This window comes from Podarcis erhardii, assembly GCF_964252035.2.
Source record: "Podarcis erhardii genome assembly, chromosome: 8".
Taxonomy (NCBI): domain Eukaryota; kingdom Metazoa; phylum Chordata; class Lepidosauria; order Squamata; family Lacertidae; genus Podarcis; species Podarcis erhardii.
Genome location: NC_138499.1, coordinates 11,874,315 through 11,886,980, shown reverse-complemented (window position 1 = coordinate 11,886,980; position 12,666 = coordinate 11,874,315). Strand labels below are relative to the sequence as shown.

The 12,666-nt window shown below is 46.3% G+C and overlaps 1 protein-coding gene across 2 annotated transcripts in view; it reads right to left on the bottom strand.

The window, feature by feature from the left end:
* Positions 1 to 12,666, bottom strand: part of ADCY8 (adenylate cyclase 8) — a 127,348-nt gene that overhangs the window by 23,010 nt on the left and 91,672 nt on the right. For both annotated transcript variants that reach the window (XM_081874004.1, XM_081874005.1), the window contains 4 exons: positions 11,228 to 11,429; positions 9,839 to 9,928; positions 7,993 to 8,165; positions 2,446 to 2,527 (listed from right to left, as the gene is read on the bottom strand). In XM_081874004.1, coding sequence (XP_081730130.1) covers positions 2,446 to 2,527; positions 7,993 to 8,165; positions 9,839 to 9,928; positions 11,228 to 11,429 — 547 coding nt within the window. The remainder of the gene's footprint in view (positions 1 to 2,445; positions 2,528 to 7,992; positions 8,166 to 9,838; positions 9,929 to 11,227; positions 11,430 to 12,666) is intronic.

Genomic DNA, 12,666 nt, shown 5'->3' with positions numbered 1-12,666 from the left:
CTGGGAGACATCCCCCCCCCCCAAATCTGGTGCTGAAGTGACTTCAAAGCAATCCATTACAACCTACTGCAGCCTAACTGAATGGTCCTTCTGGAATTTGTTGTGCACACACATACGCATGAGTTTGTAAATCTCTGTGCTTGGCTACCCAGAGCTTAAATATATGACCTTTCACACACCTTTCAAAGACATGCATTTGGAGAGGACCCCTAACTTGGCACAGAGAGCGAGATGAAATACAGTGGGTTAAGAACTTAACTCGTTCTGGAGGTCCATTCTTAACCTGAAAGTGTTCTTAACCTGAGGTACCACTTTAGCTAATGGGGCCCCCCGCTGCCACCGTGCCGACAGAGCACGATTTCTGTTCTCATCCTGAAGCAAAGTTCTTAACCCGAGGTACTATTTCTGGGTTAGCGGAGTCTGTAACCTGAAGCGTCTGTAACCTGAAGCATCTGTAACCTGAGGTACCACTGTACAGGACAAAACTGTATCAATACAGGACATAGCATTTTACGTTGAAACACAGGACAATCCTGTTATATAGGACAGGTGGAAACCCTATGGTACTGTGGATTACTGTCCCAAGCATTTGCTAACCTTCACTTTCCCAGAGAACACTTTCTGCATCATAGAATGGTTTACAGGCACATGGCATAGCTCAGCATCTGAAGCTCAGAGCAGTCTGGAGACTGAAAAATGCCTGGATGGGTGATTGCGTAGCACAGTCCTCTTCAACTTGATGCCTTCCAGATGTTGTTGGACTACAACTCTCATCATCCTTGATCATAGCTGGGGCTGATGGGTCTTGCAGCCCAACAATATCTGGACTTGGCGTGATGATCTAGGAGACCCCGCCCCCCAGCTGCTTTACATAGGGCTGCCATACGTCAGCTCAACAGCAACAACAACATGCGTGTGATTTAGAACAGAAAAAACAGCCAGAGGGGAAAGTATCAAGAAGACTATCTTCCTAATTGTCCTTAAGCATAGTGCTTCATCCTTTCCCACAAGAGGGAATGGTCACCACCCATTAGAGCAGGGGCTGCTAATTCTTTTAGGCTCCTGGGCACACACACATTTGGATTTTTGACATCTGGATGACACTCTCTCTGGTCACTTCTCTCCTCTCTCTCCAAGATCAGCCCTTCCAAGAGAAAAGAGGGAGAGAGAAAGTGTGCACATGCACACACACATTTCCAAGGGATCTGGAAAGATGCTATATTTAAGTAGAATTCATCTGAGTCTTGGCAAGCACATAGATCTGAAACAGGAAGTGGGAAAGAGTGTCAGTCTTCTAACTTCCTCCTTCACCTCTATGCACTTTTCAAGGGAGAGGAGTTTGGATTGGTATCCCGCTTTATCACTATCCTAGGGAGTCTCAAAGCGGCTAACATTCTCCTTTCCTTTCCTCCCCCACAACAAACACTCTGTGAGGTGAGTGGGGCTGAGAGACTTCAAAGAAGTGTGACTGGCCCAAGGTCACCCAGCAGCTGCATGTGGAGGAGCGCGGACGCGAACCCGGTTCCCCAGATTACGGATCTACCGCTCTTAACCACTACACCACACTGGCTCTCCAAAGGAAAGCAACCAGCATCACAACTTCATGACCAAGGTGGCAGGGTGTGTGGGTTGTGGGCACCACACCCCTGCCTTAACAAAGTGATGCAATCACAGACACCATTGGGATAAATTACCCTGTCTCTGCTGAACTCAACATCTGGGGCACAGATAACCTCCCAAATTGTCTCACAATACAGACCGTTTGCATCCACCTCTGCTTTGGGATTTGATTAATTTGGAATGTGCTGTAATGCTGGGAAAGACAGTTGGAGAACTGAGAACCTAGATCAGGACTCGTTTATCTGGCCCACGGAGACCCCTGCTGCCTCCCGCTCTTACCAGCGCTGCGCTGCACGGCTGCCCACTTCTGGGTCGGAGCAGCACCGGAAATAGCTTCTGTGCATGTGCAAGCGTTATTTGCACACGCGCAAGCGTTATTTCCTGTGCACATCCGGGTCGGAGGAGGCCCGTGCACATGTGCTCAAGCTTTTTCCAGTGCTCCTCTGACCTGGAAGTGCCCCAGAAATAGTGTGTGCGCACTCGTATGGGCACGTGCCCTCCAGCCCGCCGCGCGATCGGCACTGGAGACACTGGCCCAAGACGCAGTAAGTTTGCTGACCCCTGACCTAGATTATATATATATATAGAGAGAGAGAGAGAGAGAGAACAAAACTGCATAGAGAAGGATACTTTTTCTCCCTAATCAGTCTTTCTTTAAGGTTAATTAGACATCCAATTATTGAAGGTCATAAAATTCTCCTGGTTGATATTTCATTATTCGCTCCAAATGGCAGCCATTAGTCGGAAGGTAATTGCTAAGGAGCCACTGTGGATATTTTCCACTTTTGGGGAGAATGTGAAATAAAGAATAACCCTTTGCCTTACCTGTTGGCCATGGTAAAATACAGCAAGCAGAAACATGGCCATAAGGAGCAAGGAGGCCTCCTTTGTCCCCAAAAAGTCTGTGCTAGAAAAAAGGTGGGGGGAAAAAGAAAGAGTAGGAATCGCAAAGGTTCAAATACAAAGAAATAAAATAAAAGACCTGCCTTGTAGGGTCCAAGCGCAGGAAAAAGGTTAACCTTTATCACACTGGAAGCATCTATCTTGAACTAAGGCTGCCAGGGCCACTGTCTGCTTAACTGCATAGCGTGAAGTTACATATCTTGCATTATTGCTATTATTAGTTATTAAATTCGTACCTTACCCTTCTTCCAAAGATCACAGGGCAGTCCGCAATATAAAAATACAAAATGAGAACACAAAATGCATAATAAAACAAAACAACAACAACACCAAACGCAGGGGAGCCCAATTCTTACTGGGAAGGCAGCATGCGAGGCTGATCTCTTCATTCCCCCACTGTGGCTAGAACAGAGATTCCTGCACAGTGCTGGATTTACAGTACATATAAGCTCAACAAGCTATAGCTTAGGGTCCCATTCTCTTGGGGGGTCCCCCAAAAAATTAAAGGAAAAAACCTGGATGTACATTTCCAAAATATAAGATAAAAAACTAATAAAACAAAACCTACATACAGCAACAGTGTTTTGTGTTGTGGAGGCTCTTGTGATATAAGTAATGGGCCCTGCCTGCTAGCCTGCTCCCTAAAATATCACTGGCTCGCTCATTTCTATATATAGGGTGCCTACATTCTGCATGGACTGGTTGCATGGCAACATGGGCAAATGGCTTGAGATACCTATGAGGTCCATAAATTACCATATAGCATATATTCAACACAAAAGCAGCAACAATTTGTTGTTGATAAAGGACAGCCGGACATATAAAGCGTCCCATTGCCGTCAGTAGCTTAGGGCCTCATCAAACCTATATCCGGCCATGTTCCTGCACTAGGTATGCATAGGAGCTTTAGGGGAGTAACCCCCACTGGTGCCATTATGTCATTTAATCCTCAAAACCTCTAAGTGGTTTGCATCAAATGTCCTATCAATATTAAAGTAGGGTTACCAGATATTATGTACTGAAGTTCTCACCCTGGGCCAGTAGGGGGATACTGTAGATAGTTTTCACTTAGGTCCACATATGCAAATAAGGGATTGAAAGTGACGTTCAGTGATTGGATAGTTACAGAAAATTGTTACAGTTGCATGTTAGTGGAGCTCTATATAAGCAGGCTGGCTGAACCCTTCAGTTCTGTTCTGTTCTGACCCGTGAATAAACAAGAGCTGTTTGAAGAATTGCTGTGTCGTCTGATATGTTCACCCACTATTTAACACCAGACGTCCCTGTTTCCCGGGGACAGTCCCCAGATTTGCGAATAAGTCCCCAGACAAATTCCATCCCTGGAATGTCCCCGGATTTCATGTAATGTCCCCGGGAAACGAAGCAGCGGCAGTCTCAGCAGCCCGGAGCAGTTGGCTCTGGCTGGCTTCAGGAGCTGCTCGGAAGTCCCCATATGATGGTGGCACAGGGGCTCTAAGATGCAGCTTCCAGGCTGCCTCTACCTTTCCTCTGAAAGGCAGTGTAAAGCCTCGATTCCCCGCTGACGGATCCCCGCCCCCTCCTGCTTGCACACAAGTAGGAATGGGATTGGGGCTTGTTATGTACTGAGTTGAATAGGATCCAAAATGCAGTGGTCTGATTGGTCCTAGAACAATAGGATTCAGAATGCAGCAGTCTGATTGGTCCTAGAACAATAGGATTCAGAATGCAGCAGTCAGATGGTCCACTAGAGCCACCCAATCCAACTCCAGGTGGAAGTGAATCCACAATCTGATTGTCTTACAGGAGAATCCCAGAATTAGCCAATCACGTGGGGCCCATTGTGTAAATAATGTATATAAAGCAGACATTTCGGGGGAACTTCCATTCCTCACTACTATGAGTTAAATAAAGAGCATGAAAACCGCACTCGACTCTGAGTATATTTCAGGGCTGCTCCGATGGAAAGGGAGGCATCGCGCTGCCCAAGCCTCATCACTGCCGCTGGTCTCGGCCCTCCTTCTCCACATTCCCCATGCCTGACCCACTGTGAACTGCTTCCCCACCACCACCACCGAAGAACTCAGGGGCTGCCCAGGCTCATGGAGAAAGGCGATAGAAGCCTTGGAGGGAGGGGAAATGTGGCGGTTGAGGTCAAGGCGACGGTGGCCCCTCTGCCACCACCATTGCTGCAGCATCAACATCCCGAATGTGGAGTGATTAATTAATTAACTAACTAAAGTGTCCCTGGATTCATTGAAAAAAAATCTGGTAAAGGTAAAGGGAACCATGACCATTAGGTCCAGTCGTGACCGACTCTGGGGTTGTGGCGCTCATCTTGCTTTATTGGCCAAGGGAGCCGGCGTACAGCTTCCGGGTCACGTGGCCAGCATGACTAAGCCGCTTCTGGTGAACCAGAGCAGCGCACGGAAATGCCGTTTACCTTCCCGTTGGAGCGGTACCTATTTATCTACTTGCACTTTGACATGCTTTTGAACTGCTAGGTGGGCAGGAACAGGGACCGAGCAACAGGAGCTCACCTCGTCGCGGGGATTTGATCCGCCGACCTTCTGATCGGCAAGTCCTAGGCTCTGTGGTTTTAACCCACAGCGCCACCCGCGTCCCACGTATTCACTGAAAAATATCTGGTAACCTTATATTAAAGGCCCCAGGTAGTTCCATGCAGGACTCTACAATTCTTGTGCATGAGTGTTTCATTGACAGTCACACTCCAACATGGGTTTTGTAGTCTTCAGTTCCTCAGGAGGCTGTGTTTGTGAGGCTCCTACCTGTGAGAGGGGTAGGGGAGTAAGGATTGCAGGGGGAGGGGGTGAACAGATAAGCCTCCCCTTCCTACACATTGCCTTCCCAATAAGAATTGGGTTCCCTTCTGCTTGTGATTATTTCAGGAAAAGCAAGGCAGGAAGCTGCCTGCTACATAATTAAGGCAATTTCTCATTCTGCCCTCACTTTTCTGCGTTCAGAAAAGAGAGAGAGGGAGAAAAACACAGCTTTAGCTTCTCTCAGACATTCACACCTGATGCCTGAACCCCATCCTCATTTCCATGCGACAGCCTAGCCGGCAACTGACAAGAGAGCTGCATTTTTTGACAGTAATAGGAGTAAAAGATTGACACCTCAAACCATCCGTGGTATTGCTTTCCTATTTGTGGATCCATAATAAGGACACCCTTTTTCATTTCTGATGAATCCGTTTTCCAGCTGATGAGATATTCCCAGCACCACTAAGGAATTATCTTGTCTAGATATGAGATGACTTGGGTAAGGCTCTCTATTTCTCAAGGCTATTTTTACTTTCATTATTTGAAGAAATGAAAGGATGTTGTGTAAGGATCTGTTTATATACCCAGCAGAAATGGCAAAGCTTTTTCCCCCCTTCCCCTGAACTGCAGCACTTCAGTCAGCACAATATGTTCACGAGTGCTGGAGAGGGTCAGGGGGAAGAAGAGGGTATTCCAGGCTTGAAAAGACCCTAGTAGAGAAAATCCCTGAGTGTAGAAAGCTAGCTTACCAGGGATAAACCCAAGTTGAGTCCTTCTCCCTGACATGCTAGATTTCCAATAGCAGGAAGTTTGGGGCAAGGGAAGCAGTCAAAGTGAGGGCTTCCCACCTTGGAATAGTTTGCAGTAGTTTCCTCAAGAAAAGTTGAATGTAGAAACTAGTGCTAAGTCATGACAATGGGAAAAGTAAAAAAAACCTAAGGAATGTATAGTCGTGGACCAAAAAATAAATGAATCATGCAACATGAAAAAGAGACGTCTCAGAGAAAAGAAAATTGCCTTTCCCTCCCAAGGCCCCAAAATACTATTTATTTTATTTTATTTTGGAGGTGGGGAGCAAATCTAGTCCAACATACTTACAAGATTGTTACTGTCTTGATGAATACTTTATGTAATTAGTAACAAATTTGGCAGGCTTGCACCTAACGCCATCCATTTACATGGAGCTTTGATCTGACACAGCAAAACAAATTTTAAGTTTCTTAAGCCAGGAGGCTCAACTCCTGATTGAAATCCACTGCAAAGTGTAAATATTCCCAAGCATGATTTGCATGTTGTTCCCCAAAGTTGTTGCAGATCCCTCAATTCCGCTTTCAGTAGTTGGGAGACAAACTCACGCCAAGGTACAAAGGCCTGTTCTTGGATCTGTTGCAAAGTACACTGACCAAACTGTACCGTATACTGAAACACAGGAAACTACCTTAAACCAAGTCATCCCGCTGGTCTATCTAGCTCAGTACTGTCTACACAGTTAGGCAGCAGCTATGAAGCTTTTCCAGCCCTGACTGGACATGCCAGGGACTGAACCCAGGACATTCTGCTTTCAAAACCTGTGCTCCGGTGTGTTATGGAGGTGAAATAAAAAAATTAAGGTCTTATATATATAATAAATGTTCATAAATGTACCAAGCAAACACGTACATAAATATATAAACCACATGTCTGAAGCAGCACAGGAAAACAGCCCTGAAACCATTTTGACTCCCAAACTGACCAAATGATTTCTCTGCAAGGTCAAGGGAAATGGAAAAGCCTCCCCATTGCCTTTTCATTCACAAATCCTGTCTTAAGGGTATGTCTGTGTATGAACGGGGTGAGCCTGTGACCTGGCTCAGGAACGAAGTATTTATCATGACAAAAGACTGGCCAGGCTCCCCAGGGTATCCAATCAAGTGACCATTAACAGGTAACCTGCCAGACAGGAGGTAAACAATGCACTCAGATTTCTGTTGTAGACCGTGTTAGGGTGTGAAACCTAAGACGCTGGCAAGTTAGCAATGTCATGTGACTTTAAGTAGTCAAGCTCGTTAAGTTGTTAAGTTGCTCAGTATATAAAGAGTGTTTGTTTTCTCTGCCTGTGGGGCGTGAAGCAAAAATGTCTGAAAGCTCCGGAGGTGTTTCTGTTATCTTTCTGCAATAAACCTGTCTTTGGAAAGACAGGCTTCCCTGTGTCATTATTTCTTTGCTGCTGAGACTCTGAAGCTTGTACTGCAACAAGAATCTCTGCATTGGACTTAATCAATGCTCTGCAAAGAGAACTGTTGCTGGTTGCGCAGCAGAAGCGTTTACTGGACCAGTACACAGACTCTCTTAGACCGCCCTTTCTGTGATGTAGGTATGATGTTTCTGGGGGTGGTCTTGGACTCCAGAGCTGGCAATTTAAAATGTCTATATAAAGGCAGGCACACCTTGGTTTGGGGTCCTCCTCCTCCTGCGTGTGAAGGGGCACCCTGTTGCAACAGTTCAATAAAGATCAGGCTTACTAGCTGCTTTGCTTCTCAATATTCTCTGGTTGGCCTCTGTTATTTTCTCTGACCGATGGAGAACCTACAAAGGACTCTATAAGGGCTCTTGTGTCCCCCATAAGGGAATAAGGGCAGATTTTCGTTTATTATAGAGGGAAGAGGGGTAATTCAATGTCATCAAAGATCCCGGGCTGCAGGCATTTAAAGCTGCGTTAAACACTTACTCTCCATTGTGATTGATGTCGTCGTATCGCAGGAACAGCGAAGCATAAATGGTCTCTGTCAGGAAGCAGTAGATGGCAATCATAATGAGCAGCACCGCGAGCTTGAGGACGGAATTGAGACGGAGGAACACGGCACAGGTCACCATTGCCAGGATGCCGGTGAAGACGAAATACTTTGGAAAGGAGATTGGGATAGGAATTCGTTTCAGCTTCCAGCGCTCATGAATCTGCATTTCGTTCCCCCCAACTCTGGCTGTCTATTTCCAGGCTGCTGCTGTTGGCCATACTTGCAGCCCGGGTTGGAAAGCCCTCTGGGAAGGATTCTTCATTAAATTATCTTTCCATTGATATACAGTGGTGCCTCGCAAGACAAAATTAATCCGTTCCGTGAGGCTCTTCGTATAGCGGTTTTCTCGTCTTGCGAAGCAAGCCCATTGACAGCTTAGCGGATTAGCGCTATTAGTGGTTTAGCGGCTTTTAGCGATCAGCTGTTAAGCGGCTTATCAGCAGATCAGCTGATAAGCGGCTTAGCGGCTTAGGAAAAGGGGGGGAAAGGGGGGGGAAAGCCGCAGGAACTCGCGAGACATTTTCGTCTTGCGATGCAAGCCCATAGGGAAATTCGTTTTGCGAAGCGCCTCCGAAATGGAAAACCCTTTCGTCTAGCGGGTTTTCCGTCTTGCAAGGCACCACTGTATAATTTTATGGTATTATTCTGAAAAAACCTGGTGTTATGAGCCATCAAACCTCAGAAATACACTTTTCCCAAAAAGTTTCCATAATTTTGGCCACTGGTGTAGAATTGCAGCCTCTGATCATTATCACCTGTCTGCTCCACTTTGGACTCTGTGAGGCAGGTTATGCTGGGCTACCCAGTGAGCTTGACGGCTGATATTTCCCTACTCAAAGGCCAACACTCTATTAAACCAGACTGGTTTCAACCAGTAAGGAGGCAGTCCTACGGCAAGATATGCAGTTTGGACATGGCAGAACTTCGGTTGAGCTTGAGCTTGGGGCCAGTGTATGTCCCCGCAAAGTGGTGTTCTGACACTTCAGCTGGATCCTAACTCTGTTCAGCTCAGCCACGTGATCTGGGGAGAAAAGGTGGTACGAGCCAACCTCTATTTTAAAGGCCTGCTTTGTGTCTGACAGGTTTGGAGCTCCTGAACAGGGTTTGGATCTAGTGTATAGTGGTACCTCTGGTTAAGAACTTAATTCCAGGTGGAAGTGAATCCGCAACCTGATTGGCTTACAGGAGAATCCCAGAATTAGCCAATCACATGGAGCCCATTGTGTAAATAATGTACCTTGGGTTAAGTACTTAATTTGTTCCGGAGGTCCATTCTTAACCTGAAACTGTTCTTAACCTGAGGTACCACTTTAGCTAATGGGGCCTCCTGCTGCTGCTGCTGCGCTGCTGCTGCACGATTTCTGTTCTCATCCTGAAGCAAAGTTCTTAACCCGAGGTACTATTTCTGGGTTAGCAGAGTCTGTAACCTGAAGCGTCTGTAACCCGAGGTACCACTGTAGCTTTATGTTGGCTTAATTTACTCCAGCTTTCTCCCCGAATTGTTTGTATTTGTAACTAGAACAACCAATGTGATCATGTTAGATGTAGCTCAATGACTAACAACAGCTCTCCAGGATTTCAGCCAGGGGGTGCATTTCCCAGTCCTATCTGAGATATTCTACATGCAAAGTAGTCGCTGACTTCAGTGACGGGGGGTGGGGGGAAGGCCTTGGCAGTGACAGTCTCTATTGCATAAGCACTCTCTTGTGGAGCCTTGGAACGGGAAGGTTAGTTGTGAATAAATGCGCTGCCTTTCTAAAACAGTCCGCTCAGAATTACCTCTGGGTAGGAGCAAAGGTCCGTCAAATACACAGAAGAGTTGAAAGTCTGGTTCTTAAAGGGCATCGGTATGTCAAAATCACACCATAGCTGCGGACACAGAAGGAGAAGAATTTTTATTGCAAAAAAATCAAGTCATTTATGTGTCAACCATATGAGAGTGATTAAATACTGGCTTTGGGCAACATCTGATGTTAGAGTAGACTCACTCAAATCAATGGTTCAACATTGACAAGGGATATTACCTTGTGTGTGTATGTGTATTTCAGTCGATAGGTCCCTTTTTTGCCTATCAAAAATCCCTCAAACTAGCTTAAATGGTAAAGATAAAGGGACCCCTGACCATTAGGTCCAGTCGTGGCCGACTCTGGGGTTGCGGCGCTCATCTCGCTTTATTGGCCGAGGGAGCCGACGTACAGCTTCCGGGTCATGTGGCCAGCATGACTAAGCTGCTTCTGGTGAACCACAGCAGTGCACGGAAATGCCATTTACGTTCCCGCCAGAGCGGTACCTATTTATCTACTTGCACTTTGATGTGCTTTCAAACTGCTAGGTGGGCAGGAGCAGGAGCAGGAGCTCACCCTGTTGTGGGGATTCGAACCGCCGACCTTCTGATCAGCAAGCCCAAGAGGCTCAGTGGTTTAGGCCACCCGCTTCCCTACAAATTACTTTTATATCAGTACATATGACAGAATTCATACACGTTCCTTCAGCTGCAGATCAAACATGAGAGCCAATAGGTTTTCTTTTGATTTCTTTTCTTAAAAAGAAAATGTTAGAAAGTTAATCAAATAATAGATCTTATTCTAACTGCCTCTGCTAAAAAATTTGCAGTTTTTGCTGTTGCTTGGTTATCTTAATCTGCCAAAAGAAAGGACAAGCGACCTGATATGAATAGTAGAAGACGGGTAAGTAATAACCTCACTCCTCAAATCTTTATAAAGAGTACAGTCTAGCAGTACACGAGCTACTGATTTGATACTGCCATCTCCACACGGACATGAACTGTTTTCAGTGGAATTTTTTTTTAATTCAGCCCTCCAGTATGAGTCTATATGTAGCCGGAAATAGCAACATATACTGAGCAGAATAAAGCAGGAGGATTTTCTTTTTCTTTTAAAAAAGATTATCTTCGCAAGGGACAAATCAGGCTCCATGTAATCCCGCACTACAGCAGACTGATTTCCCCTGATGTTCGACAGCTCTGACTTGTCTGTGTGACAACATTAAAATCCTCCCTTGTACACATGCATTAGAAGCTCCTGCAGCTGAAAAAACAAAACAAAAAGCTATCCGTTGAAATAATTCATAAATCTTCTTCCTCTCCCCCCAGCCTTGCCCTGCCCTCTGCCCATCATCAGACCCTTCCCGACCCCCTTGGGGGCTTACGATGTTGATGATGGCTCCCAGGAAATTAATCATAATCGAGGCAAAGATGATGACATTCCGGGCCAAGTAAGTCTCGTTGATCCAGCAGCATGTTTTCCGGAGCACGAGGGGCAAGCATTTATAATCCTCCGCGGTTGTGATTAAGACGAGAGCCGAGTGCAGCATAATCAGGATGGAAAACTGGACAATCATCGGTACCATCCTGAGGAAGAGGAGGTAAAAGAGGACATTGTGAGAATCCACGCGGAGGTGTCTTGAAAGAGGAAGGAGAAGAAGAGTGCTTGGAGGAGACCATTTTGGGATAGGTGGGAGCAGGGAGTTCAAGGGAACACGGGAGGCAAAAGCTGGAAGAGGGATAGGGAAGAGGGCGGAGGGCAGAGGAAAATAGCTGGGCGGGAATAAGAATTTAAGGAGAGTTTGCTGGATCAGGCCAATGACCCATCTGGCCCAGCATCCCGGGGGAATGACTGGGGGAAACCTGGAAGCTGGACATGAGCACAACAGTACTCTGGCCACTTCTGATTCCCAGCAACTGGTATTTGGAGGAACGGGTTTAGGACATTGGTTCTCAATTGCTGCAGGACTTGTTATCTTTCCACAGGGCCTGCAAGACAGAGCTGTTCCGCCTGGCCTTTGGTTTGGACTTCGTCTGACCCTTATGTTTTCCCTCCCCTTATGGTTTTGATTTATGGGCTACTATTAAAATGAGGCTGCATTTTAAATTGTATTTTAACCCGTATTTTAATAAACTGGCTTTGTTTGTTTGTTTATTTGTCCCTCCCATTATGTTTTATTGTAATTTTAAAATACAGTAATACATCAAACATTAAAAGCTTCCCTAAACAGGGCTGCCTTCAGATGTCTTCTGAAAGTCTAGTAGTTGTTTTCTTTGACATCTGGTGGGAGGGCATTCCACAGGGTGGGTGCTACTACCGAGAAGGCCCTCTGCCTGTTTCCCTGTAACTTGGCTTCTCGCAGCGAGGGAACTGCCAGAAGGCCCTTGGAGCTGGACCTCAGTGTCTGGGCAGAACGATGGGGGTGGAGACGCTCCTTCAGGTATATTGGGCCGAGGCTGTTTGGGGCTTTAAAGGTCTGTACCAACACTTCGATTTATTCTTATTCTTATTCTTATTCTTATTCTTATTCTTATTCTGCAGACCCCAGGGGGTCCGCTAAACCCACCCAGGAGGTCTGTGGCACAGATTTGTCAACTGCCTGGGGCATCTCATTTTGCGGGCCTGTTGCTCTTGGATGAGAGCACAGTGCCCCAAAACACGTGAGATAGTGGCCAGGCACATACCTCGCGTGAGACCGTGGTTCTAAAAAACATGTGGTTTGGGGCGCTGTGTTCTTTTGCAGGTCACGTGACTTGCACAAGAGGATGGTCTGGTTTTGTGCTGGGATGTGCTGGAAGGCATGGTGGCACTATTCACATGGCA